We start from the raw sequence: 25,519 nt of genomic DNA on the forward strand, positions 1-25,519 counted from the left end.
TTAGTCAAGTTCAGGTTATTAATCTCTATTACAGTTTTTCTCAGCTTTTTGCGCCTTGTTGGTATTTGTTTAACTCTCTGCGAGCCATTCAGTGGAGCTCCAGATAATTTAAGTTTAATTTTCTTCTCCTATAAATCAAAGACTTTAATGTCTTCAGTTCTCTCCTCCCCAAAGGCAAGCAAGTTGCTTGTCCTTGCAGGTCTTTCTCCATAAGAAACAGAGCCAAAATCAGAGGCAATATATGATGTTGGTATAAATTAGACTCACCTAAAACTCCCTTACACTTTTGGGACCAACTTCAGAGATGATGGCTTCAATTTTCCAATGTGCTATAGCTGTTCTGCTCGGCTCTAGCAGTACAGTGCAGGATCAGGTACATAAAAGATTCCTCCTTCATAGGGAAACACCCAGATGGTGTAGAGCCATTGTAATAGCTGCCATGCCAATACCCAACCCTGGCCCCCAGGATGTGACCAAAGAAAAGGGAAGGTGGCCATCGTGCATCTGTGTCCTGCTGACACAGGCTACTGGAACAGTCCTTGGCATAGTTTGGAGCAGCCTGAAGGCTGCTCTAATTTATGTTGGAGAATCAAACCTGGAGCCCAATTAGCAATCAGTAATCATAAGGCTGTTCTGCTTGCTAGGGCCAGCCACTGGCTAGCTGGAGATGGAGAACATTCTGTTCTCTTTAGCATCTTATTCCTCACCCACGTCCGTGGCATCTGAATGCCTGGCAGAATTAGGAAATTAACTAAAAAATTAGCTGTGCTTGGAGAGAGCCCTGATTTACCCCAGCACTGGAGGATCCTTCAGGGCAGGCTGTTACCTATCCAGAAACAAAAGCATTCTGGCTTCGCAGGACATGAGAGAACAATAGCCATCGCAAACCTCCACAAAGGCTGCTTTCATGTAACCCGTAGAATGCTGGCATTCGTAAGGACATCAGCCACCTTAAGGTTGTGTAGGTCTGGAGAGTCTCCAATGGCTGACACTGATGCTTTACTTTGCAAGGCTACCTCCCCTGTGATCAGCCCCAAGTTGTGGGTTCTTTCTGCAGCAGCACCTGACGCCAGACCACAGAAACCTAGAGCCCAACAAGGAGTGGAGAGTGCACCTTAGGAGTCAGCAACATCAACAGCTGCTACAGGGACCAGATCCTCCACTGACTGATGTCACTGGAGTGACGCTGAGTTAGACCAGCCAAGGATCTGGCCCCAAATCCTGTCCTCTTAGTATTTGGCATGGCAGGTCAGTAAAGGAGGATATGATATTTAACTGTTCTGTTTTAAATTCTCTCACTTTATCATTTACAGTGATCTGACTCCTTAAACTGTTTACTGTAAGATTTTCAAAAGTGCCTGTGGAGCTTAGGAGCACAAATCCCATTGACCAACGTTCCTGATTCCCTTTGGTTACAGTAAGAACTACTAGTGTCAACTCACTGAGGTCAACAGTGCTGCCCCAGGAAAACATGTGGCCCAGATGGCTTTCTCCACAGCGGAGAAGGCAGAGTGAACTGTTTTAACATTCTGAATTTTATTGCTCTGTACCTCTGATGTTTTTCTAGCACTGGGATGTTTTTAATTATTACAATTAAGAATTATTCATATTATGGAGGCCCCTAGCATCCCCAGCTGAGCCGGGGGCCCCATTGTGCTAGGCACTACATGCACACAGAGTAAGAGTGTATTCAGTGTTCCCCACAGCATTTGCCAAGATGCGGTTTGCAGGGGCGGCTCTAGGCATTTTGCCGCCCCAAGCACGGCAGGCAGGCTGCCTTCGGAGGGTCTGCTGGCTCGAAGCAGAGGATAGTTATGCTGGGGATGGATTGTAGGTTCTGGTGCTCTCAAAGCTCTTGTCATTACCCTAAGGTGCCATATGCATGAGTGACCAGCTCCCAACATGGTCTGGGGAACTTGGTTTTTGCTCACTTATATTTTGGCTACAAATCTAATCGATACAGAATCTTCATAGCAAAATCCCCCCAACTCTCCCAGCCCAGGCACTTCTTGCCTTTCCTTGGCACTCCAGACCATCCATCCAAGCACGCCCTTATGATCCCGAGTGGAGAGAGAGATAGAAGCCTCCCTTTATTTGCCAGGCAGAGGCAGCTTGAAGTGGGATTTGAGCCCCAGGGCATTGTCCACTTCTTCTACCGGCTGCAGGTTGTGCCACTGGGCGATGGGTCGGCGGGGATTGGCCAGCATGTCTGACCAGTGGCGCAGCTGGTTGCCTGTGGCTCTACAACCCAGGAACAGCTTGCCGATCTGTTGGTTCTTGGTCACCTTGTCATGATCCCAGACTGAAATCACCAAGTCGATGTTCTGGAGGGAAGGCACAAATGGAACAGGTGAGAGAGAGAAGGAAGGAGGGGATGTATGGAAAGGGAGAATAAAGACAATGGGGGCAGATAGAAAAGGAAGCAGAAGAAGAGGGTGGGCAAAAGGATTCAGAGGAAAAGAAAATGAGGGAGCATGGCTAGAGAGAAGGGTGATTTTCCGATAGGGATGCCATTGTAAAATGTTTTAATCCCTTCTTTCTGTGAGGGGTATGTTCTCTGTCTCCTAAAATGTACCACTGGCCCCTGAGCAGGTTGGCTGGGGCTGCCTATGGAGAGGCATGTAGGTCTCTGCAGCAGTGTGTATAAAATCAGTCAGGGAAGGGTTAAGTGGCTACTGTAGAGCAGATGCAGCTGGGTTTGTTAACCCTACATGCTTAGTGGCCCTGTCTAAAAGGAGGAAGAAGCCAGCCATGCCTGGGGATGGGCTGACTGGATAGACTGACTGACTGGCATGTATCCCCACCCCTTCTTGAAAACAAAGCATGAACTTTTATTTGGGATTTGGCTTATCCCCTGGAAAGGGAAGGGCTTGGAGGTTCAGCTGTTTGGCTGGGAGGGTCATGCTCACACCAGGGAGAGGGAGAACCCGCTCTGGGATGCTCCCCATTCCTTTCTGTTACCTCCTGACCACTCCCCTGCTCCCAGCTGTGCTACACAGAAAAGTGTGAGAAATACAGTGTCTGGGTCTGGAATGAAAAATGCAATCAGCAAGGTCCCCTACACATCCCAAGTGTAAATCCGGGGTGAGAGATTTCCTCTGAGGATGACAACATCAGCCAAGAGGGGGCAGCACCTGAAAGCCACTCGCCCCCCATCACTCAAACCCTTCACCTCCCTGAGTTCCAAACTCCATGTCTGTCTGTATTGCAGGAGACACCACTTCATTTCCCGTAGCCTGGCAGAGCAACTGAGCAAGGCTAAGCCACCATCACAATGGCAGCTCATGGCACCAACAGGACTTTTTTTTTTTTGTTAGTACTCTCAGTTATAGCAGCCACTTCACAGCCAGTGACCTTGGGTTCATTGCTAGCAGTGCGTGTCTGTTACCGAATGCCCTCCCTGGCTGGGGAAACCTACCTGGATCTGGTTGAAAGGCACCTCAAAATTAAACGCCTCATTGAAGTAGGGGCTTAAAGTGCTCTTCTTCACACCTGTCTTCTTCTTCTTCCATTTCTTCTTGTTCAAGATAAGCTGCACTTTGACGAAGGGGTCTGAGAAACAAGGAGAATGTAGGAAGGAGTGGAGGGCATGGCCAACCAGTATCATTAATGCTATCCCTTGGCGCAAAGATTTCCGCAGCTCGCCCATGAAACAGCTTCATGGAACATTGGCATTCAGAATTCTGCTAGCTTTCCTGGGAATTGGCCTCTGCATGGCTTTGCCAATGCACCTCAGTCCTGACCTAGAGGGCCCACTGCTGCTGTAGCCCACGGCCTTGCCAGTGCATCTCGGTCCTGACCTGCAGCAACCCCTGCTTTCCCAGCCCTGGGCTTCCCCCACAATTCAGCCAATCAACCTCAGTCCTGATCTAGGATATCTTCTGCAATTCCACACAGCTCTGCCAATGCTCCTGAATCCCAACTTTCAGCCCTTCCTACTCCTCACAATGGTTGTGATGGGGCAAAATGAGGAAGAGGGGTAGACGGAAAGGAGAGGCACAGGGCATGGGTCTTCTAACCTCATATGCTAGGGGGTTCCTTTAAACACAGAGTGGAATTGCTCCCAGCCCCATACACACAAAGGAGGTCTATCCTGAGCCCTTTCCACCTACAGACACAAAGTCCCCACACACACCGTTTGAGGTTGCCCCCAGAGCCCTTCTTCTGAAGAAAAATGCAGAAGTTGCCTATTGTACAAGCTTTTGCCAAACGATGTTACAAACATATGTTTGCAGTGTTGTTGTAGCCATGTTGGTCCTAGGATATTAGAGAGACGAGGTGGGTGACCTTTTTCATCAGCAGAAGTGGATCCAATAAAAGATATTACCTCACCCCTTATCTCTCTTGCAAATATATGGTGTAAGTGTTGGAAACTGGAACTAGACAATCAAACTCATTCATCCTCATCACCTGAGGCTGAATTTGAATCCACAACTCTGCCTTCTGTATTTCTGTCTGTCTTATCTCCACTCCCATTATAGCCATAGGAATCAAGCCTGAATTGTGCTGGGGCAGAGACAGACCTGTGTTTAAGGAGAACCTGTCCAGTTGGAGCTTATCTGTCAATGCAGAGTCATGGTGTGTCCTTCCTTGTGTGCCCCACACTCCCGAATCCCTCACTGTATAATCATTGTGGCCCCTTCCTCCTTACCTGATAATCCACTTGAGTCCATCCTCTTGAGCTTCTTGGCTTCCAAGATCACCACAGTGAGCTTGCTGTTGCTGGGGATGTATCGGAGTGAGAAACAGATCTCCCCAAGGCGCTCTTGCTGTTAGAAACACAAAGTCAAAAGAGAAGTGATCAGTGAATGCTTGATGGCAGGATCAGAGCAATATAGCCAACCCGGCCAATGCCAGGGGCCAGTGGGCCTCTATGGAGTAGGGTTAGCCTTGGGGCCAGTAGGGTTACCAAGAGTAGGGATCTCCAGGGTAGGGTAAGGTCAGTGGCCAGTAGGGAACTTCAAGGTAGGCTTAGAGTTACAAAGGGTAAGCTTCTCTGGACTAGGATTATGCATGGGGCTGGTAGGGCTTCCCAGAGTAGAGTTAGGGTTACTAAGGGTAGGTCTTCACTGGCTAGGGTTAGACTTGGCTCCAGTAGCATTGCCCAAGCTAGTGTTAGTGTTACCAAGGGTAGAACCCTCTGGGGTCAGGTTAGGCCTGGGGCTAGTCAGGCTCCCCAGGCTATGGTCAGGGTTACTGAGGGTGGGCCTTTCCAGGCTAGTGTTATGCCTGGGACAGGTAGGGCTCCCTGAGCTAGGGAGAAAGTTACTAATTATAGGGCTCCCCAGGCTAGGGTTAGGGTTTCTAAAAGTAGGCCTCTCCAGGCTACGGTTAGGGTTACTGAGAGTAGGGCTCCCTAGGGTAGGGGTAAGGTTATTAAGGGTAGGCTTTTCTGGGCTAGGGTTTGGCCTGGGGCTGGTAGAGATTCCAACATTAAAGTTAGGGATACTAAGGGTAGGGGTCCCTGGTATCAGATTAAGATTCCCCAGGCTAGAGTTAGCATTACTAAGAGGAGGGGCCCCAGGGCTAGGGTTAGTGATACTAAAGGGAGGAATTTCCCCGGGGCAATGTTCTGTTACTAAGGAGAGGCTAGGGTTAGGCCTCGGGGTGGTAGGGCTTCCCTGGCTAGGGTTAGGCCTGGGGCCAGTAGTGGTCCCCAGTCCAGGGTTAGGGTGACTCAGGCTAGTGCTCTCCATCACTGCCTCTGCTGCATCTGTCCTGTGGATACACAAAGGAACTGGCCTGTGAATGCAGCATCTTATTCCTGCATTTAATCAATTCTGCCAGAAGGATGCCACAGGACATGACCACAACAGTAAGGACACAGGTTATATCTCACCCTCCAGGGGTTTAGAAGTGGGAGAAAACTTCCAAATTTGAAATTTCAAACAACATTTTTTGGTTGAAATTGCAATAAAAAGAACAGGTGAAAATGTGAAAACGTTTGTGAAAATTCTAGTGTGGAATTATAGCCTCATACTTTGCAAGTCACAGTTCATCAAAGGCCATGTTCCTCTGGGGGAAAAGTTTGTTGAAAAAGGTCTCTTTTTTGTTGAAATTTTGATGAAATTGCCTATTTTTCAACACTTTGACCAGCAATACAGGTTGAAAAGTGGGACCACATTTTCATGGAAATGTCATTGAAAATACTGTCCCAATTTTTTGTTGAAATGTTGACAAATTTGCAAATTTTTGATCAGGTCTACTACACACTCCATTGTGGATTTTTATCAGGTGAATAAATAATTTACAATTAATCTTGTATTCACTGAATTTTACCTTTTCCCCCCCATTTGCAAATAATCTTCAGACACACCAAGAAACTGTCCAGTTTTATAACTAGACAAAATTAATAGCAAACTTCTATTGTTAATTAGGAGTATTAAAACCAGGGCTACAAACTATAGTTCATGCTGTAACTGATGGGACTCATTTACATAACTTATGTAACTATTTTATGTAACTCTAAGTACATAAGTGGTATAATTTACAGTGAATAACCAGCACGGCATGAATTTTGAACTGTAGATTTGACTGTCATCTTCAACATTTGCATTTCACACTGTTTTTGTTAGTAGAATTTCATCCAACCAGAGAACAGAAACAATTCCACATTGCCAATTCTTGTGATTTATATCATGAGCCTCATAATATTTGGTGCTTTTCTTAAAACCTCAGCTCCTGGACTTCTGTCATTATAAGAGAATTTCCATTTTCAAACAACTTTTTAAAAGTACAGTTCTAGTCTTCTGGTCCTCATGATTATAGAGGAAAACTTGAAAATGTGAACCTTAATGGCTCAAAAAGCAAGACAAAGAAAAAGAACCCAATATTTATTATTTTGAAAAATCTCATGATTTTGAAGTCAGGCCATGAATGATGAGGGGATGGGGGGTACTGACTCATGACTTTTGACTGCGTGGCTTAGCCATCCTGCTTCTGTAACCAACCATCTCAGCAGAAGTTGCAGTTCCTTGGTTATATATCAAACAGACAGAGCCGGCTCCAGACCCCAGCACGCCAAGCGCGCGCTTGGGGCGGCATTTTGCCGGCAGGCGGCTCTGGCAGACCTTCCGCAGTCATGCCTGAGGGAGGTCCACCGGAGCAGCGGGACCAGTGGACCTCCCGCAGGCATGACTGCAGAGGGTCCGCTGGTACCGCGGCTTCGGTGGACCTGCCGCAGGCATGACTGCGGAGGGTTCGCTGGTCCCGCAGCTCGGGTGGACCTCCCGCAGGCATGCCAGCAGATGCTCCACCGGAGCCGCGGGACCAGTGGAACCTCCGCAGGCATGTCTGCAAGAGGTCCCCCGGAGCTGTGGGACCGGCGACCGCCAGAGCGCGCCCCGCGGCGCGCCGCCCTGCTTGGGGCGGCGGGATTCCTAGAGCCGCCCCTGCAAACAGAGCAACTCAACATTTGTTTTTGGCAAATATTCCAACTACAGTTGTGCTTTTCCTACTCCTTTGGGGGAGGAGCAAATTATTTCACCCAGGCTCATGGAGCAGTTTACTACCCACAATCCCGGCCATCCATTCTGGCTCCTCCCACACTTCACCCCTTTCCATCCCTTCCTCACTTACTGGCTCATTGCAGGGCACATGGAGGGAGTAGCCTCTGCTCCCCTCACTGTGTCTGGAGGGGAAATCTGAGCAACCAGGCAGGCTTTACGCCCCTGTGCAATTGAGTAAGGGTTGCAACAGTCCTAGCCCGGGGGACTTCAGCAGAAGTACTGGTACTTGCTGACGAGGGAGGTGCTGCTCAACACGAGTGAAAGTGGTGGAATCAAGACTTCCATGGGGAGATCTGTGAGATATTTTGCCACTGGTTCGATTTCCCTTTGCCCACGTGCTGCTCCCCTCACTCCGGGGTTTGACTTGCATACCCACCTCCCTCTTACTGGCAGCAGTGAGCTCTTGCCACTGCTCAGTCACGTGCTGCAGATCGAAGTCGCCCAGAGGCAGCCGGACCTCGCCGATGATGTCGTGTTTGGCAAAGCGGTTGAAGTCGTAGATCTGCATCACCAGGGTGGACTCGGACATCTCCGCCTGGGGAATCTGCCCGGGAGGAGACGAGAAAGGAATTGCAGTAGGGGGAGTTAACGATACCACTGTCGTGCTCTTCTGTTGGCGCTCCGTCTCTTGAGTCTGGGGCAGCAGAGCTGGAACAGAGCTTCCCTCACTCCATTGCCACTCCCTTGCGCTGAAGGCACATCGGGGCCTGGGCAGGCTCTCCTTCTCTCCCAGAGTGAGAGTCAGCCTCCATGGTCACTCAGCGCTAGGATTCCCAACACGCTGCTCTTCTGGCCCTAAGCCCTGAGCAGGAAGGAGGGAAGATTTGTTGCCGGGATCATTTGCAGGAGGGACCAATGAGAGGTGACAAGTCCCCGTTTCCCACTCAGACTCAGCAGAAGAAACTGGCAGGACACAGCAGTGTTTGTGCAGGAGACCAAAGCTTTACTCCTGCAGGTGTGTGTGTGTATGGTGCTGCACAACAGGGAGAGCAAACTGATTGTGCTGCAGCACACACACGAGGGAGGGATTCAGGGGGGGCAATGGAGGGGAGTGTGACAGGGCACTATTAGTAGCACCCTGGTTGCTGCAGCACTGGGATGAGTGCAGGCTTCATTAAAGCCAATGTGTCAGTTTCTGCTGGGGATTAATGACCCTTGGGTGGTAATTGGTGGGCTAAGGAGGCAATTTGGCTCAGTAATGAGGAAGATGTAAGTGGGAGGAACAGGAGCTGGGGGAAGCTCATAGGGTGAGCCTGAGCTGAGGAGAGATGGCCGTGTAGAAGTCTCCTCCCACTGTATAAGCCTGCAATGCATTCTGCCATACTGTGTAAGTGAAGAATAAATAGCCACGTGGTAAAAGGGTAACAATCTGGTGTGTGTTGGTGGTTAAGAGAGCAAGAAACAGGCCAGGCAGTGTGGCACACTGGGTAGTGACAGAGCCGCCCTGTGATGGGGGAAAAGGTGTAAGTATGAATGTAAGAAAATCTCAGACCCTGTTTCTTTATTCTCAAGAATCCAGGGCATAAAAGGGGACGTGTGGGTAAGAATGGGTGGGCCTGAGGACACATCTGTCTTCTGCATCTCTCCTCCTTGGCCTTACTTCTGCCACAAAGTAGGAGGATTTTGCTGGACACGCAGCAGTGCTCTCACTAACAGGATCATGTCCTCCTCCTGCTCACTTGTTTGCCTTGCTCTCGTTCATGCCACACTCTGTATCTGCGCTGTGCAGGATCAGCACTAGCTATTTGACCTCTGCTTTCAGCTCACAAGCAGTGAGTCGAGAGCAACTTACAGCAGCAATCTGGATGAGAGGGAGTAGCTGAGAGTGTTTCTCACCTGGAAGGTGAAGGTCTCATTGAAGACAGGGTTCAATGTCTTCCGGTAAACCTTGCTTTCATACTTCTTCCTCATATCAGATGTTAAGTAGACAATAACATATGGGTCAGAGGTCCCCCCACTGTCCATGGCCTTTAAATCTGCTGCCTGCTTCACTCCAACCTTCATCTGAAAAATATCAACAGCAAAAGGTTATCCCATGTAAGGAGAGAGAGCTGGCTTGGCTTTGCAACCTTCCAGGTGGCTGTAGGCAAAGTCTGTTGCAACTGGACACAGAATAGCATGGTAGGTGCTTTTTGTTGTAGAAAGCAATGTTGGGGGTGCTGTTATGGATCAGTAGCCAGGAAGGCAGAAGGGACCCTGATGGCCAACTGGCGGGCTAGGACCTATTTAGTATCTGCAGCTGTGCCCACAGGTTTAGGGGAGGAACTAGACTGCGTGCACAGCAGAGGATAAGCATGCTGACTGGCTGGTGTAGGGGTGGAAAATGTGATGGGCAAGGGGAAAAGGTGCAGAGATGGCTCTGAAAGGAGAGGGTTTGGAATGCTATGAAGGAGGAGAATCTGACCATGCAAGAAAAAGGCATTTCCTGCCACTTCCATCAGTAGTAGGTAGCTCACCCTGGAGTAGCAAGTCCTACCTCCTGGCTACGGAAGTTATACTCCAGGGAATACTGCAGCCTTCCTCGCTTTTCATTCTCGAGTCCGGACTCCAAATCGTCCATATCTGGCTGGACCTACATCAAGAAAGCAGCAGAATGTCTTCCAAAATAACAGTCCTTATGAAGGTTCAAGACTGGGATCTTTGAGATTTCTCCATGGCTGGAGACTAGGGGCAACAATGCAGTTCTCTAACCATGTCACCATATTCCAGAGATGATGCTGCCAGCCCAAGCTGCTTGCTCCTTCCTGAGCAGATAAGAGTGAACCCCAAGTTCATTACACTGTACTGCAGTGTGCTGCAGTCCTGGAGGTCACTGTTTTAAAGTCATGTTTAGATTGTGACAAATGATGAAAGGATCCCTATTACATTCTGGGAATACGAGTCTGAAGACCGGCCACATTGAATTGAACCAAGCAAACAAAAATCAGGACAGCCTCAGGATTATGCAAGGCTCCATCAATAAGCACCAGTAATCCAAAAAGGGACACTGGTATGTCTTATTCTGCCACACTACACATAGATCTCTCTCATGCTGGCTGCTCCCAGACTCAAAGACAGACTGCATCATGTACTTCCGTTTTTCTTCCTCTGTTTCCATATCTGATTAACTTGGAGCTCATGAAAATGGGTAACTCATAGCACTAACTAGAACCATAAAGTCATCAGACAGGCAGGTGCTGGGGAAGTTCTCCATAAACATCTGTGCTAAATCATCCTCATTCTGGCCTGCAGCACACATTGCTAATTTAGCTTGAGGTTGTTTCTGAACAGAAACTGCCCCAGTTGGTGATTGGTCTTGCTTTGGGCAGGGGGTTAGACTAGATGGCCTCCTGAGGTCCCTTCCAGCCCTGATATTCTATGATTCCATGGCAAAACCCATAAGTTCTTGGCTCTCCAGCCTTGTCGCTCAGCTCACTAGGACATGCTGCTGCTTCTAAGTGCATCTACCAGCTGTGGAGTAAGGCAGAGGAGGGGCAATGGGAGGAGCATACCAGGCTGGCAGTGGTGGAGCCATTGATGTTTTGCAAGTTGAGTTTCTCCTTCTTCTTGCGCTTCTTCTTGCAACAGCAGCACTTGATGATGCAGATGAGGAAGAGGATAAGGAGAAGGCCTGCCGCGACTGCAATGGCGATGAGAGCCCATTTGGGTACTGTTGCACCGTTTTGGAAACAAAGAGAGAAATAAATGTGGTTAGATCACTTTTTATGGCATGCCTGTCTAGATATTCCCTGTTTCTAGGGAGAGGATGTTATCAGGACTCCTGAGTTATCATCTGAGCCCTGGACAAATCACTTAAGGCCCAAATGGTGTACCTACATCCACATTTAGGCACCTAAATAAAAGTGGTCTGATTTTCAGAGATGTTGAGCTTTTTCAACTCCCCCGAACTAACTCAGAGCTGTGTGTGATCAGCACTTCTGAAAATGAGGCCACTGTGACTGATGTGCTGGAATATGGATTAATGAATTGTCCAACGCTTGGCACACCCATCTGAAAAGTCTGGCCTTATCTTCCCTGTGCCTAAAATCCCTAGCTGTTGGCGGGGGGAGGGGAAATAACCCATTGGAGATGGATTGAGTGTCACATCCTGCACAAACACTGCCATGTCCTTTAAATCCCACCTGGTTATATCCTGGCGGGTTCCTTCATGTGCTTCCTGATCATCATGGGCTTGGGAGAGAACAAGAAGTAGTAAAGGGGTTGTAAATATCAGATCCAGCAGTGGCACATGTTATGTTCCCAGCCATCATTAAATGATGTGTCATTTTGGTGGCAGAGGTGCCTCTGTTTGAGGAATCAGTGTAGGTCAGCATGACAGAACCAGCATTGTAGCTGTGGGAATTCATATTTATTTAGAGGTTAGTATGTGGGCTCCCAGCTGAGCTATATCTGTTCTTCGTTCTGAAGATCGGCTTTGCTCAGCTCTTGTACTCATGGTCGAGTTTCGCCTGCAGTTCTGCAGCAACGGAACTGGCCTGGGAGTTCACTCCCTTGATGCAGGAATTTGCTGCAAAATGCAAACTTTCACTTTGGAAAATAAAATATTCATGGCTGAAAAAACTAAAGGTACAGAACATAACCGGATGTAACAGCTGCACTATTGCCTCCAGGAAGGAGAGAAGCCTGGAACAATCGCTCTCTGACAGCCATGAACCACTATGTTCATCTCACTAGGCTGTTAAATCTGAAACCTAAAGATACCAGTTTCCATGGTCGCATTGTTCACTCTTTCCTGGCTGATCTTTCTATCAGAAACATCCAGCTAAACACCTCCTCCTGCCACCCCAAAATAAACACTATGCTGATTGTACGAGTCATTTTTAGATTTAGTGGGGTTAACAGCTACCTACATTTTAAAAGTGTATCAGAAACTGCCACTGGAGTGCAGCACAACCCAGGAATCAGGCCACAGAAGTTCAAGCCCTGCCCTGGCCAAGGCCCTGGCGCCACGCTTATACTGTACAGCCGAACACAACCTTAAACTGTGGTGCCACTAGGTGGGTCTGTCATCATTTGCTAAATTCCCCCTTTCTTCATTGCTCTTTCTAAGGTGCCCAGTGGCTATGGAAGCCCCCATTCAAACTTTGTCCTTAGGACAGAGTCATCACATCAAGCCATCCTGTCTTTGAGTTTTCACTTCAGGTCATCATGAAGTGGAGCTGGAGGGGTGAAAAAGGCAAAGGAGTTGGTTGGGAGAAGGGACCACTAGGCTCTGAGGCCAGGAGCAGTGTCCTCAGTCTGCAGGGTACACCTCCCTCCCTCCCTGGCTGCTGCTGGCAGAGGTTCAGGGGAGCTAAGGGCTTTAAAGCTTATGGTGGAAGCCAAGGAGCTTTGGTTGGTGGCAGCCATCTGTGAGATCAAGGGTAAGTCCAAGAGGAAGCATGGTTGACTCACGATGAATTCAGCAAATAAATTAATCCCTGATGAACCCAGCACTTGTGCCCAATCTGCCACCTTTAATTTACTCACAAGGTATTTTATTAAGAATGCCATCGATGAAGCCAGGCGTGGCAGTAGTCAGAGCAGCGGTCGTCGTGAGGGCACTGGGGGCAGTAGTGCTGTTTGAACTCATTTTGTTAGCCATGAGTAGGTATGGGCGACCTGAAGAAACAAACATGATAAATGGGAAATTAATTTCCTTTGCACTGTTTGTCTCTCCAATCCCGGACTCCAGTAAGAGTAAATACATATAACACATGAAACAAACATAGTAAAATATGGACCAGACCTCCTCTGTAATAATGCATTATAATATTCAACCACTTGGTGTCTCTGTGTGCTGGACAGAATTCCAGACAGGTTGTAGTCCCTGATAAGCAACAGAGATAAAGTTGGTACTCAATATGCAGAAGTCTGTTTGAGTGTGTCTGTCATCTGTGCTCTTCTTTAATAAATGCCTCCTATTTAAGAAAGACTGTGATTCTATGTAATGTGACAGTCTCCTCCTGCAGAGAAACTTCTGGGAAAGGGACAGGGAGGATGAAAGCTCCACTTACCCTCATGGCGCTTACCTGCAACTATCGCCTCAGGTGGGAGAGATTTGAGGAGCTGGAGGTGTTGGAGTTATGCTCCCTCCCAACCCTACAAATGTCAAGGATCCAGGAGGAAAGGAACTTCCTTCTCCACAGAAACAGGAGCCATTTGGCACTGACCTCTCCCTGTGGCAGCATGGCTGGAGCAGGAGTTGCGCTTGCATTGGCTGGATCCCCTTGCTCAGTAGCAGCCTCAGAGGGGACCCGCAGTAGGTAATAGATGATGCCAGAGAGAGCAGTTTCTCTCCTGCTCCGTTCTCTTCCTTCCCCAGCCCTGCTCCTGAATTCCATTCATGGGGCAAATGAGTATCCACATGAAGCAATGGAGGGGGAGATAGTGGAAAGTCAGTGACCCATGCATGGAGTGCCCAACTCTGCACACAGAATCATGGGCCCCTTGCATTTATAGTGCACCCATATGTCCCTAAGGACTCCAACATGCTTGGGAGGTGTTACAAACCACACAGACAGACCTCTGTTTTCACTCACTGAAATGCAACCCTGTCTGGGGTGGAACGTAAAAGAGGATTAGAAGCAGGCTGTAACTCCACACTGCAGTTGAGCATAGGAAGTGGCGAACACAGTGTCCAACTGAAACCACAGCACGTTAGTAAACTTGGAGCATACTAGACACTAAGAACTGCATCCTAGTACACCATCTTCGTTATGATGCTGTGCAGGATCTGGGAGCCTCCAGCCCTGAGACATGACTGCATCTTCACCTCCGCTATGTTAATCACAGCCTCCAGCACTGGGATAGCATCTCATTACCTTTATAGACATGCACCATGGCATCGAGTATTGGACCCTTAATCTCCAGGCCGTGACTGCATTACCTCTGCTCTATGAGAGCATTGCATCTGGCACCCACCAGCATGGAGACACAGTCATATGGCCAGTGGGACATTACAGCATGGACAGGCAAAAAGAAAGGAGAGTCGTGTCATCCATGAATGTCCAGGGACCACACATCAGCCTTTTTTCCAGAATTAACAGGAAGAGATTTATTATTAAATGAATCAACAAGGAGAAGAGAGGTTTGGGATGTGTGTACGTGAGGGTGCTAACAATGGACCGGGCCCCATTACTCAGCTGAGCAGTAACTCACACAACTCATCCCATTGACTTCAATTATTTATATGACTATAGCACCAAGAGGTGCCACCAAGATCAGAGCCTCATTTTGCTAGGCGTTTTACATATACATAGTGAGAGACAGTCCCAAGCCCAAAGATCTTACAGTTTAAATAGACAAGACAGACAAAGAATGGGAGAAACAGAAGCACAGAGAAGAAAAGTGACACACCTCTCCTGTGTCCTGGGCCAGTGCAATAGCTATTTGACCATATTGTCTCCCCTAGGGGTAACCAGGAATAATAGCTCAGCGTTGTGCACAAAGGGGTCACAATCTGGCCTAATGTTGGCTGAGTCGGAAGCAAAAGGAAAAATTGCTGTGATAGTGAGTCAGCAATCAGAGAAGTCCTTAGTAGGGACTTCAGCAGGAGGCAGTGTGTGCTAGTGGATGGAGCACTGGACTGGGAGTCAGGAGACCTGATCTATTCCTGGCTCTGCTACTGCCCTGCTGGGTGACCTTGGGCAAGTCACTTCACCTCTGTGCCTCAGTTTTGCCATCTGTAAAAGGGAGATAATGATTCTGACCTTTGTAAAGTGCTTTGAGATCTGCTGCTGAAAAGCTCTAGGTATTATTAGTATTATTACTAGGAATGTTTACACAATTACAATATACAAGGCCCTTCCCCCAAGCAAGAGTGGGCAATACCCGTCCATGAACGTGCTGGGTGCTGGCCAGTCAATAATCAAAGCCAGGTGTGTGGATCTCCTCCCTGGAATAATATTAATAAATGGCAGGCCAGATTGATGTAATGGACACTGCAAAGTATGTGCCTGTTTACCTTGGCTCCCAACAGCCACTTGCTGAATGTGAGCATGTCTGCATTTAATGAGAAAATGCAAGTTTATATTGCCTGCCACGCTGCCACTCAGCAAAGAGACAAGTGATGGGCAGAGAATATTCCTAAAGAGAAACTTCCCTTGGCTGAGTTTTGTTGAGAATGTTTCATAACAGTAATAAATGTACACAGAGCTTTGTGTTTTCAAAGTGATTCACAAACCTCAGCTAACCATTTAATTAAATTCAAGGCTATTATAACTTGCAGTATAGTAGTACCTAGAGGCCCCAACTGAGATCAGAGTTCTGCTAACACTGAGCACTTTTGAAAATCCCATGTAAATTTCCAAACATCAGGCAGGCAGAACAAAGAATGGACTCTATTCAGTGCTGAAGAAAGACATTTCAGAATCCTGAGCACACATTTGTCTGAAGTAAAATTACTCCAAAGCAGCCATTAGAAAATACTTTAATTAATTTTGTTTTAACTTCAGTGAAAAAACTCTTTAATTTAAATATTCCCCTGCAGTGACAGCAACCCTAACCAGCTGTTGGTGCCTTGAATCAGAAAGTGAAAATTGTAAACAAAAATGAAAGTAACCTGTGCAGTTGTCCCTCCAAGCTTCATGAAATGCAAAAAGAGAATCCATAAAAATTGTGCAAAGCAAATTAGATTTTTAATGATCTTGCACTTTTAATAATCCAATATGGAGTGTTCAGAACCCCAGGTAAAGAACATTGAGTTTCTAATTGTGTACATTTCCCCCCTGAAATCTGTGTGTAAACTGTCCGATTAGAAATGTATTCCCATTCACACTTTATTTAAGAAAGCCAGTGCAGGAATTTCTACTGCCTTTGTTGCATAATAGACTTCTATAGTGATGCCCAAATTTCTGGACTTTGGCTCAGACCACGCCAGACGTGGGAACAAAAACGCCACTTACACCCCTATGCCTAAGGCAGCAAGATACAGGGTCCAGGTATTGTAGAGATATGTTTATGAAAGACTGTGATTTGGAGTTGCTTTCTCATAAGGGACAGTGTTGTGAGTGTGGGAATTTGGAGATGTACCTGGGGAGGGTGGTGGGGACCACATGGCTGTGGGCCGCAGCTCACTACAGAAGCTCTCCAGTTTGTTTTATTAAGTGTTATTCCTTTCTCATTCACTGGCTTGTTATTTAATGAACCCCAAGATTGTTTCAGGCATGTAGTAGTAAGCAAGGTTATTTGCCTGCGTACTCCCTCTGTGGAGCAAGTGAGCAAGGAATGGGTGAGAAACAAGCATAACCTTGGCTCCAGCTCTCTACTCATTGAGCCAGCTTGGGGTAAGTAGGACTTTACTGATGGTAATGTAAATTCCTACTCCAGGAGAGCAAGAAGGAAGCATTGGGACTCAAAGGGGAGTCTCTGAGGCAAAATGTCTGCTGGGGCTACTCCCGGGTTGATGCAGCTTTGGCCTCACCCCTTGCTCAGGGCTGTGTTCTTGAGTTACAATCTAACCCTCGGAATATACAAGTTGTGGGACAAGAAGCTGGTTCCTCATATAAACGTGGAACAAATGGATCTTTGGCATGTGCCACGCCCTCAAGATAGCTATGGCAAACAAACAGTGATAACTCTCCGCTGGCATCCGGAACAGAGCGTCAGGAAAAATGTCCCACTGCACTGAATGATGTGGATTTGATCAAATTCATAGTATCCAGTCCAAGCACATACAAATGCACAACCAGGCACACACAAATGCCAGCATGCACAAGGATAGGCATGTGATCAGAGACTCAGAGATTCTTACTCTAGGTGTAAACATGCACCCACACGGACCTACACACGTATGCACATATTGTATATATGGAATGTACACATGCATATATTAAAAATAGACACTTAACTAGTGTCACACAAGCACACACCAATATAGACATACACTTACAAATACATTCACACAAGTAATGGATAGCTACAAATGCACACACATGCTCTATACACACACACACATGCTCTATACACACACACGGGGCCTGATTCTCATTTATATTGTAGCCCCTTTATATTGCTCTGGCAGCAAAAAGGGGCCTTAAAGTCAGAGTGCATTACATCACTGCCAGAGTGGTTTAAAAGGGCCTGAGTGTATATGAGAATCAAGCTCATGGTCTGCATCCATGCACTGCTATGTTCACCAGGCAGACTAACTGTTTATTGGCAGGAGCCTTAGAAATGGGAAGGAAGGAAGGAAAACCCACGCTCAAATGGCTGGGGCTCAACGGTAGAAAACAATGAAGTAAGAGAAGGGAAAGACCACAGATACTTCTGTGTCATCTTTCACCAGATCTCAAAGTACGACATAAAATTAGCTCTACAACACTCCTTTGAGGGAGCTAAAGGATCTCATCCTCCACCTCTGGGGTGGAAATACGGCAGCTGCTAAACAGCACACAACAACACTACACAACAGTTTAGGATAGGAGGTGACGAACAATGTATCAAACTGAAACCACAAGGGGCAGGGACGGCTCCAGACCCCAGCGCGGCAAGCACGTGCGTGGGGCGGCCCTTTCCCTGGGGGGCGGCAGGCTGGGCCGGCGGACCTGCCGCAGTCATGCCTGCGGGAGGTTCACCGGAGCCCCGGGACGACCGGACCTGCCGCAGGCATGACTGCGGAGGGGGCGCTCGTCCCGCGGCTCCAGTGGACCTGCCGCAGGCATGACTGCGGACGGTTCGCTGGTCCCGCAGCTCGGCTGGACCTCCCGCAGGCACGCCTGCGGCAGCTCAAGCAGAGCCGCCGGACCTGCGAACCGTCCGCAGCTGCGGGAGGTCCAGCCGAGCCGCGCGACCAGTGGACCCTCTGCAGTCATGTCCGCGGGAGGTCCGCTGCTCCCGCGGCTCCGGGGCGCCTCCCGCGCATGACTGCTTGGGGCGGCCAAAAAGGTAGAGCCGCCCCGACAAGGGGATTTGGTTAGGACAGCAGGGACTAACCCCCGTTCTCATTCTAAAAGTGCCACAGACGTTCTAATGCGTTAGCTGCAGGACAATACTGAGATTCAGGGGCAGGGCTGTGTGGGAAGCTTTCTGGCTCCCCTGTTATCCTTTTTCACCTTTCCTTCTCTAGCACCCAACTCCTCCAGGCCCAGGACAGCTTTCTTCTCAGGAGCACACTTCATCTGCCACGAATGCAATATGTATGCCTGGCTACACACCCTGGAGTGACGTTCAGCCCGAGAATGGGTGTGCGCTTGTCGCAGATTAACGTGTGGGTGTGTACACACACAAAGGTGGGGACCAGGTGTCCGCAGCAGCTCCTTTCCACTGCCTGTTAATTTCCTGGCAATGCTCCTGCTTTACTGGGTGTTGTTAAAGGTCAGAGATTAGTGTCCCAAGGCCACCTCCCCAAGAAGTCTCTCCAGGCACCTAATTACTTAACATTGCAGAAAATTGGTTTCTGGTGCTATTCTCCTCCCAACACCTTCTGTAACCCAAGGGCTCTATTAACATTCTGGGCTGGCTCCTCCACTGGTGTCAATTAGCATAGCACTACCAACATGAGTGGAGAGATGCTGACTTTTATATACAGGGACAGCTCCTCAATTGGTGTCAGCCCATCAACATTCCCTTCAATGGTGCTCTGCTAATTAGCACAGCTGAGGGCCTGTCCCTATATAGAGAAAGCCAGTGATGGGCTGTCTTGTGTTTGATAGGTAGGATACCAGGTTGATTTTCTGAGGCTTAAGATCAATCAAAAACAGCAAGTCACCTGTGGTCAATCTGTGTGTGTAATGGGGCAGGGATTAGCCCTGGTGCATTAGCAGAGCTGTTCAGCTTTCTCAATTTCCCCTCAAGCAGGAAGAACTGAGAAGCAAGATGTTTTAGCTACCTTTTACTTCTCTGCTCCCTCTTTATGCTTCAAATCCCAGGGCCCCATTCTTCTTCCACTGCATCTGAGCAACTGCCACTGACTTCAGTCCCAGTTACTGCTATTAGATGTAAGAAATATCCTGCCCTAGTATGTTACACTGCAATACCCTTTCTGTAGGAGAAAGTTAGTACAGAGCAGAAGGGGTTCTGCTGTTCTGGTGGAGAGTAGGGATAAATCTCTGAGCTTTATAAGGCAGCTGCAGGCCCTTCCATCCTGGCTTGTTTGTATGGGAGGATCTCTCGGGATGGGGGAAGCTGCTACTCACTTGGAAGTGTTCACTTGAGCTACAGTTGTTCCAGTTTAGGTTGGTTGTGTGGAAGACAGTGGTCATGGTGGAAGGAAGCAGGAAGCTGTGCAATATGGATCACTGGTGATGGTGCCAGAGCTTTTTATACCTAAGCCATCTTGGTAGATTGTAGGTTCACATTTGGGGGGTCTTTCACATCCATTAATATAGCAGGGGAGGACCCACAAGAAGTGCAGGTGCAGTTAGCTCTGAGATTTTGATGGGGAGGGACTGCTCTCCCCCCCAACAAAGTTGAGTTCCAAAGAGATCTAGAGATTGGACAGTGCAATATTGGTATTGGTGCAAATACATACTAAACCAGATCCTCAGCTGGTGTAAATCAGTAGCTTTTCAATGGATTTCCAGGGAGCTATGCTGATTTACATCAGCTGAGGGGCTGACCCAGGGTAAATATCTGATAACCTTTCCAGTCAGGTGAACAAGTAGGAGTGAGCAAACATCAGCCCATCAAGGAAGATTCTTTTCCCCCAAAACTACACAAGCAAATAAATACTTAAAGATAGTTTTTGACTGGCTAGTAACTAAAAATGAGTGACTACTGCAAAATATTTTTTGCCAATATTTTCTCAACTGTTTGCACTCATTTCAGCTAACGCTGCAGGCTTTTGTGTGTTTATTTTCCATGAATAGTCTAAGAAATGAGTTTCCTGGGGGTCTTGCATTTCAGGCACTGGATGGTGACCCAGGATACCTTGGTTCAGTTCTCCTCTCTGCCACAGATCTCCTGTGTGACCTTGAACAAGTCATTCAATCTCCCTCAGTCTCAGGTCCCACTCTGTAACAGAGACAATCATTCTCTCTTTCTCCCACATGTTGTCTGGCTTGTCTATTAGATTGTAAGTTCTTGGGCACAGGGTCTGCCTCGTATGTACTTGTACAGCACCTACCTTTATGGGGTCTCTATCTCAGAGCTACTCTAATACAAATAATTAACAGTTATGATCCTGGCAAAGTTTCTGGTGAAACAGGGAATGTTAAGCAAAAAATTGAAGACTATTTACTGAGGTCAAACTAAGAATTCACAGTCATGTGCATTTGTACAATACAATCCGAGCATAGGCATAGTATGATTCCTATATTTGGGAGGGCAGGGGGCTTACTACTATTAATAATAGGTATAGGTCTAGCTTCCAGATTTACCGATTTAGTGGTATTTAAATGACAGTGTACTTAATGAGTGAGTCAGGGTGGAGGTGGCACTCTCTCCCCAAGCTCTGCGGTGTGGGGCTGGCCAGCCCAGGCAGCCCTGCCATGCGGAGCTGGCCTGAGCCACCTGGCATCGCCACCCCCCAATGTTCTTCTGTCCCCCCCTTAGAGAGGGCATGCCCCACAGTTTGAAAACCTCTGGTATACAGTTTGGGGGGCAACACCCCTACATGCCCACACACACACAAAATCTCAGCCCATGAATCTAAGCAGGTAACAGGAAAGTACCATGTGTCCTGTCAGAGAAGTATGAATCTGAAGATTGAACACTTGCAATAAAACTGCTCACGACCAGACTCCAGAATAAGAATTCTTTGGAGACATTATTCAGTGAATAACTTTGGTAACAAATCAACTGGAGAAAATCACTATTTGTTTGTGGAGCATTCACAAACAGAAAAAAAATCAGGGAATGATGTGGAATAAATGCTTCATTAGGCATTAATGGCCAAGTTGTACTAGTAACTAAAGAGTATCTGTTGGATTTTTTCTGATTTGAACAGGTTGCTTCCTGCCATGGTATAATGAAGTAGATCCCATTGCAAGACTAGCAAATAGAAGCCCCCTATGGGTTTTCATTCTCCATAGACAGGTCCCCAACCTTCTGCACCTTCCAGCTGATTTGTGCTGCTCTGGCAGTTCAAAGCAGCCCTAAAGCTAGCTTAACTGGTTACTTGAACACTTCTGTTGGCTACAGGGGATCTTCAGGGGGCAAGTTGCCGTAACAATTCATACACTGCCCCCACTTCTGGTCATGTGGAAAAGGGGGCGTAGTCCCACTGTCCCTATCCCACAGTGATCCCCAGGTCCTGGAATGGCCCCTTAGCACCATGGGTAGATGGTGTAAATCAAAGCAACCTTCAAACTGCTGTAGCTTGCTCTTATGGACACCTTCACCCACTTCCACTCTCCCTGAGTTGGGCTGTGTGTATTATGGGCCCGCCCAAGGATCTGGCCCAGAATCTTTGCGTTCAATGGCCAGAATGTCAGCTGGTGAAAAATGGGGTAGTTCTAATCTGTAGCTATGCTGATTTATGCCCGGGCAGGATCTGGCCCCATGATATATAAAATATGCAGTGGCACATAAAAGGTCACATCATAGCACATATTTCTGAAATCTTTCCTCAAATGGCCAACTTTATACTATACTTTATACAACTTCCCTCAATAGTTTGCATAGAAGTCAAGCATGGAACTGATTTCCTTTCCCCAAATCTCCTCTCCCCTCAACCCCATCAGGCTAAGTATGCTGCATGCTAGATAGTTATTGGCCTACCAGTCGGCGAGATGGCTGCATTTCAACAAAGCTGTATGTATATTGTCTGTAAAGAACTTTGGGTCCCATCAAGATGGAAGGTGCTACACCATCGTTGTACAATAGTACTATTTGCTTTGCAGTGCATTTGATCGAAGACAGAATAAATATACAGGAAATATCTTTATTCTGACCACCAAAGTTGGACAATGAACAATTCTGCTTATCCTATGGGTGACTGCAGTAAACAATAGAGCTGGAACTAGCAAAAATCCATACTTGCCCACCAGCCATTGAATGCTTAACATTCTGCAAACAAGCCCCTCCAGCTGTCCCCTAATGCGCAGGAAATGAATGCTGTGCACAAGAATGAATATACCCAAGCCACGGGGCACTAAGCTGATTGAACGGAATAAAGCTTGGCTTCATTCTGGGATTTCCCAGGAGAGAGATACTCGTTATCACTGAGAGAGATACATCTGAGCTTGAGGGCAGACTGGGATCTAGGTTACAGCTCCTATAGGAGTCAATGGGGTTGCACACAGAGTGGAATTTGGCCAGTCATTTTGTATCAGATAAGCAGGTAGGGGCAATATAAGGGGAAGGAAACCACTTACCTTTTTGTTTCCAGCCTCCCTTTTTCCCACTTTAGCAGCAGCTGAGCCCTTCTCCTGGGTATATTGATTCTTCTCCCTACCTCGGAACCTGAAAAGGACCCATTGTTGTGGGGCCCATTAGCCCTCAGCTCAGCACACGGAGCTGGTGGCTCACAGCAGGGATCACCGTGTTTCTGTACAGTGCAGCCCAAACAGGAAATTCTTCTCTGCGAGCTGAGAAACCAGACCGATTGGAAAGGCTCTAGGAAGCCCCACCTCAGGCATTAACTTATTCACCTGCACACAAAAAAGCCACTGAGGGAACTCCCAGTGGGACCAGGAAGCAAAATCAAGAGACTGTCTCTGCCTGGGGACAAGCTAACAGGCTGAAGAAACTGGAGGCAACAGGTATTGTTACTCTGCTGCTTGTTTGCATCAGGGGGACAGGAACCTCTGAAGTGGGCAGCTTAATTAAATTTGGTATTAATGATCTTCCTTATTTTGACCCACCTCAGCACACCTGACACCTCCGCTTTCTGTTAAAGCCACTTGCTATAGGCTTTTCCTCACTGGGGAAGTTTGGGGCAGGAGTCATTAGTAGCTACCCCACAGCCAGCGTTTCTACACCACTGTCTACAGAAGGGGTGGGCAAACTATGGCCTGTGGGCCAAATCTGGCCCACCAGCCATTTTAATCCATCCCTTGAGCTCCCACGGGGGAGCAGGGTCTGAGGCTTGCCCCACTCCGGTGCTCCAGCCGGGGAGCAGGGTCGGCGGCCGCTCCGCACGGATCTCAGAAGCAGTGGCATGTTCCCCTATAGCTCCTATGCTTGGGGAAGTCAGGGGGCTCTGCTCCACATGCTGCCCCTGCCCCTAGTGCCGCCTCCACAGCTCCCATTGTCTGGGAACTGCAGGGGCAGCGCCTGCAGACAGAGCAGTGTGCAACAGGGCTGCCAGGCCCTGCATAGGAGCTGGAGGGGGAGACATACTGCTGCTTCTAGAAGCCGCTTCAGGTAAGCGCCACCTGGATCCTGCATCCTTGAGCCACCCCCCCAACACCCTAATCCCCTGCCCCAGCCCTGATCCCCCCCCTCACACCCTCCGAACCTCTCAGTCCCAGCCCTGAGCACCCTTCTGCACCCCAAACCCTTCATCCTCAGCCCCACCCCAGAGTCCACATGCCCAGCCAGAGCCCTCACCCCCTGCCCTTGCCACAATCCCCTGCCCCAGCCCTGATCCCCCTCCGAACCTCTCGGTCCAAGCCCGAAGCGCCCTGCTTCACCCCAAACCCCTCATCCCCAACCCCATCCCAGAGTCCGCAATCCCAGCCGGAGCTCCCTCCTGCACCCTGAACACATTTCTGTCTCCACGCTGGAGCCCGCACCCCAAGCCAGAGCCCTCACCGCGCCCCCCCCCGCCACACCAACCCCAATTTTGTGAACATTCATGGCCCGCCATATAATTTCTATACCCAGATGTGGCCCTCGGGCCAAAAAGTTTGCCCACCCCTGGTCTACAGTGACTGTTGCTGGAAGAGGCTGGGACTGAGGTTATCATGAGCTCTGCACTACCAGCATTTCTATGCCATTTCCAAGAGTGACTCTAAGGCCTGGTCTACACTACAGAGTTAGGTCAATGCAAGGCAGCTCCTGCCAACGTAACTGCCCCGCTACACGACTTAATAGCTCCACCTCCATGAGAGGCATAGAGTCACGGTCAATGTAGGAAGGTCAATGCAGTGGCGGTGTAGATACTGGGTTGCTTACATGGACTGTTACTGGCTTTCAGAAGCTGTCCCACAATGCCCCATGCTGGCAGTACAATTGATACAAGCGCTCCCGGTGAGGACGTCCACCACCAACACAAGGATCAAAGTGTGGCAATGCACAAATGATGTAATTACTGCAGCGGCTGTACTAACTTAGGTCGAATTAATTTTGCAGTGTAGACATGGCTTAACTGGGAGCCTGCCTGGAATAATTACATGCAAGATCCTTGGCAGCTGCTCCATCCATTTGGCACTAAAGGGATGGAGAGCTGCTTTGACAGGGCAGATGGCAATTCCCTTTGCATAGCAGAATACACAGGGGGTGTAAAGCCAGCATAGCAAGCTGGCCATTGGGAGCTTCTCCAGCAGTGCTAGTTAAATAGCTCTGAGGCTTCAGTCCCCAGTTACTCCCCAGGATCTGGGCAAGCAGGAAGGCACCTATGTCCCCCCCTGCTTAGGAGCACAGCGGAGAATCAGGCTCCAAAGCTGCAATGAGATATAATATTCTTGCATTATGATTTGGTCCCATTAACACAGACAAGGTTAAACCCTGCTAAAAAAACTCTCCGCTTGCAATTGTGTTATAACCCAATTCCCCACAGGGGCCATTTGGCTGTGCAGAAAGGTTCTAAATGACTGAGATGCAGCAGGGCTGAGTTTGATTCCTGGAGGGGCTGCAGGACCTGGGGGGGTCTCCACAGTCAGTGCTCCTACATCATTCCTTGCTCGGTATTGTGTGTGGAAGATTATTCCTCAAGACATTATTTTCTGGGAAAAGTGTGCTCACAATTTATTTTTCTTTTAAAATCCACTTCTCAGATGTGATACTGTGAGAATCAGAACATCAGATCATCCCCATCCTTCCCTTACCACCTACCCCTCTCACTCACACATGCCCTCTCTTTCTCTCTCCCTGCCTAATTTATCAAGACTGTGGCCAGTGAGCTACATCCTTCCAGCAGAAAAAATCCATCCAGACAAAGTTCACAAGCCACTGGGCATGTCACAAAAACCAGTGAACTGGTGATA

General features: G+C 48.3%; 1 protein-coding gene across 5 annotated transcripts; it reads right to left on the minus strand.

Annotated features, from left to right (window-relative positions):
* Positions 1–2,077: 2,077 nt before the first annotated feature.
* SYT8 (synaptotagmin 8) lies at positions 2,078–23,122 on the minus strand. Of its 5 annotated transcripts, none has more exons than XM_045012688.1 (9): positions 23,021–23,122; positions 12,978–13,109; positions 11,000–11,157; positions 9,985–10,080; positions 9,345–9,512; positions 7,885–8,052; positions 4,652–4,769; positions 3,419–3,552; positions 2,078–2,324 (listed from the first exon to the last, which is right to left on the minus strand). In XM_045012688.1, the coding sequence occupies exons 2-9, from the start codon at positions 13,090–13,092 to the stop codon at positions 2,091–2,093; spliced, it is 1,191 nt and encodes a 396-aa protein (XP_044868623.1). In that variant the 5' UTR covers positions 13,093–13,109; positions 23,021–23,122; the 3' UTR covers positions 2,078–2,090. The 5 variants fall into 5 exon arrangements, with proteins under 5 accessions (XP_044868623.1, XP_044868619.1, XP_044868620.1 ...); XM_045012684.1 differs by lacking the exon at positions 23,021–23,122 and adding an exon at positions 22,745–23,013; XM_045012685.1 differs by lacking the exon at positions 23,021–23,122 and adding an exon at positions 19,625–19,761.
* Positions 23,123–25,519: the final 2,397 nt, after the last annotated feature.

The sequence above is a fragment of the Mauremys mutica genome, chromosome 4, assembly GCF_020497125.1.
Source record: "Mauremys mutica isolate MM-2020 ecotype Southern chromosome 4, ASM2049712v1, whole genome shotgun sequence".
NCBI lineage: Eukaryota > Metazoa > Chordata > Testudines > Geoemydidae > Mauremys > Mauremys mutica.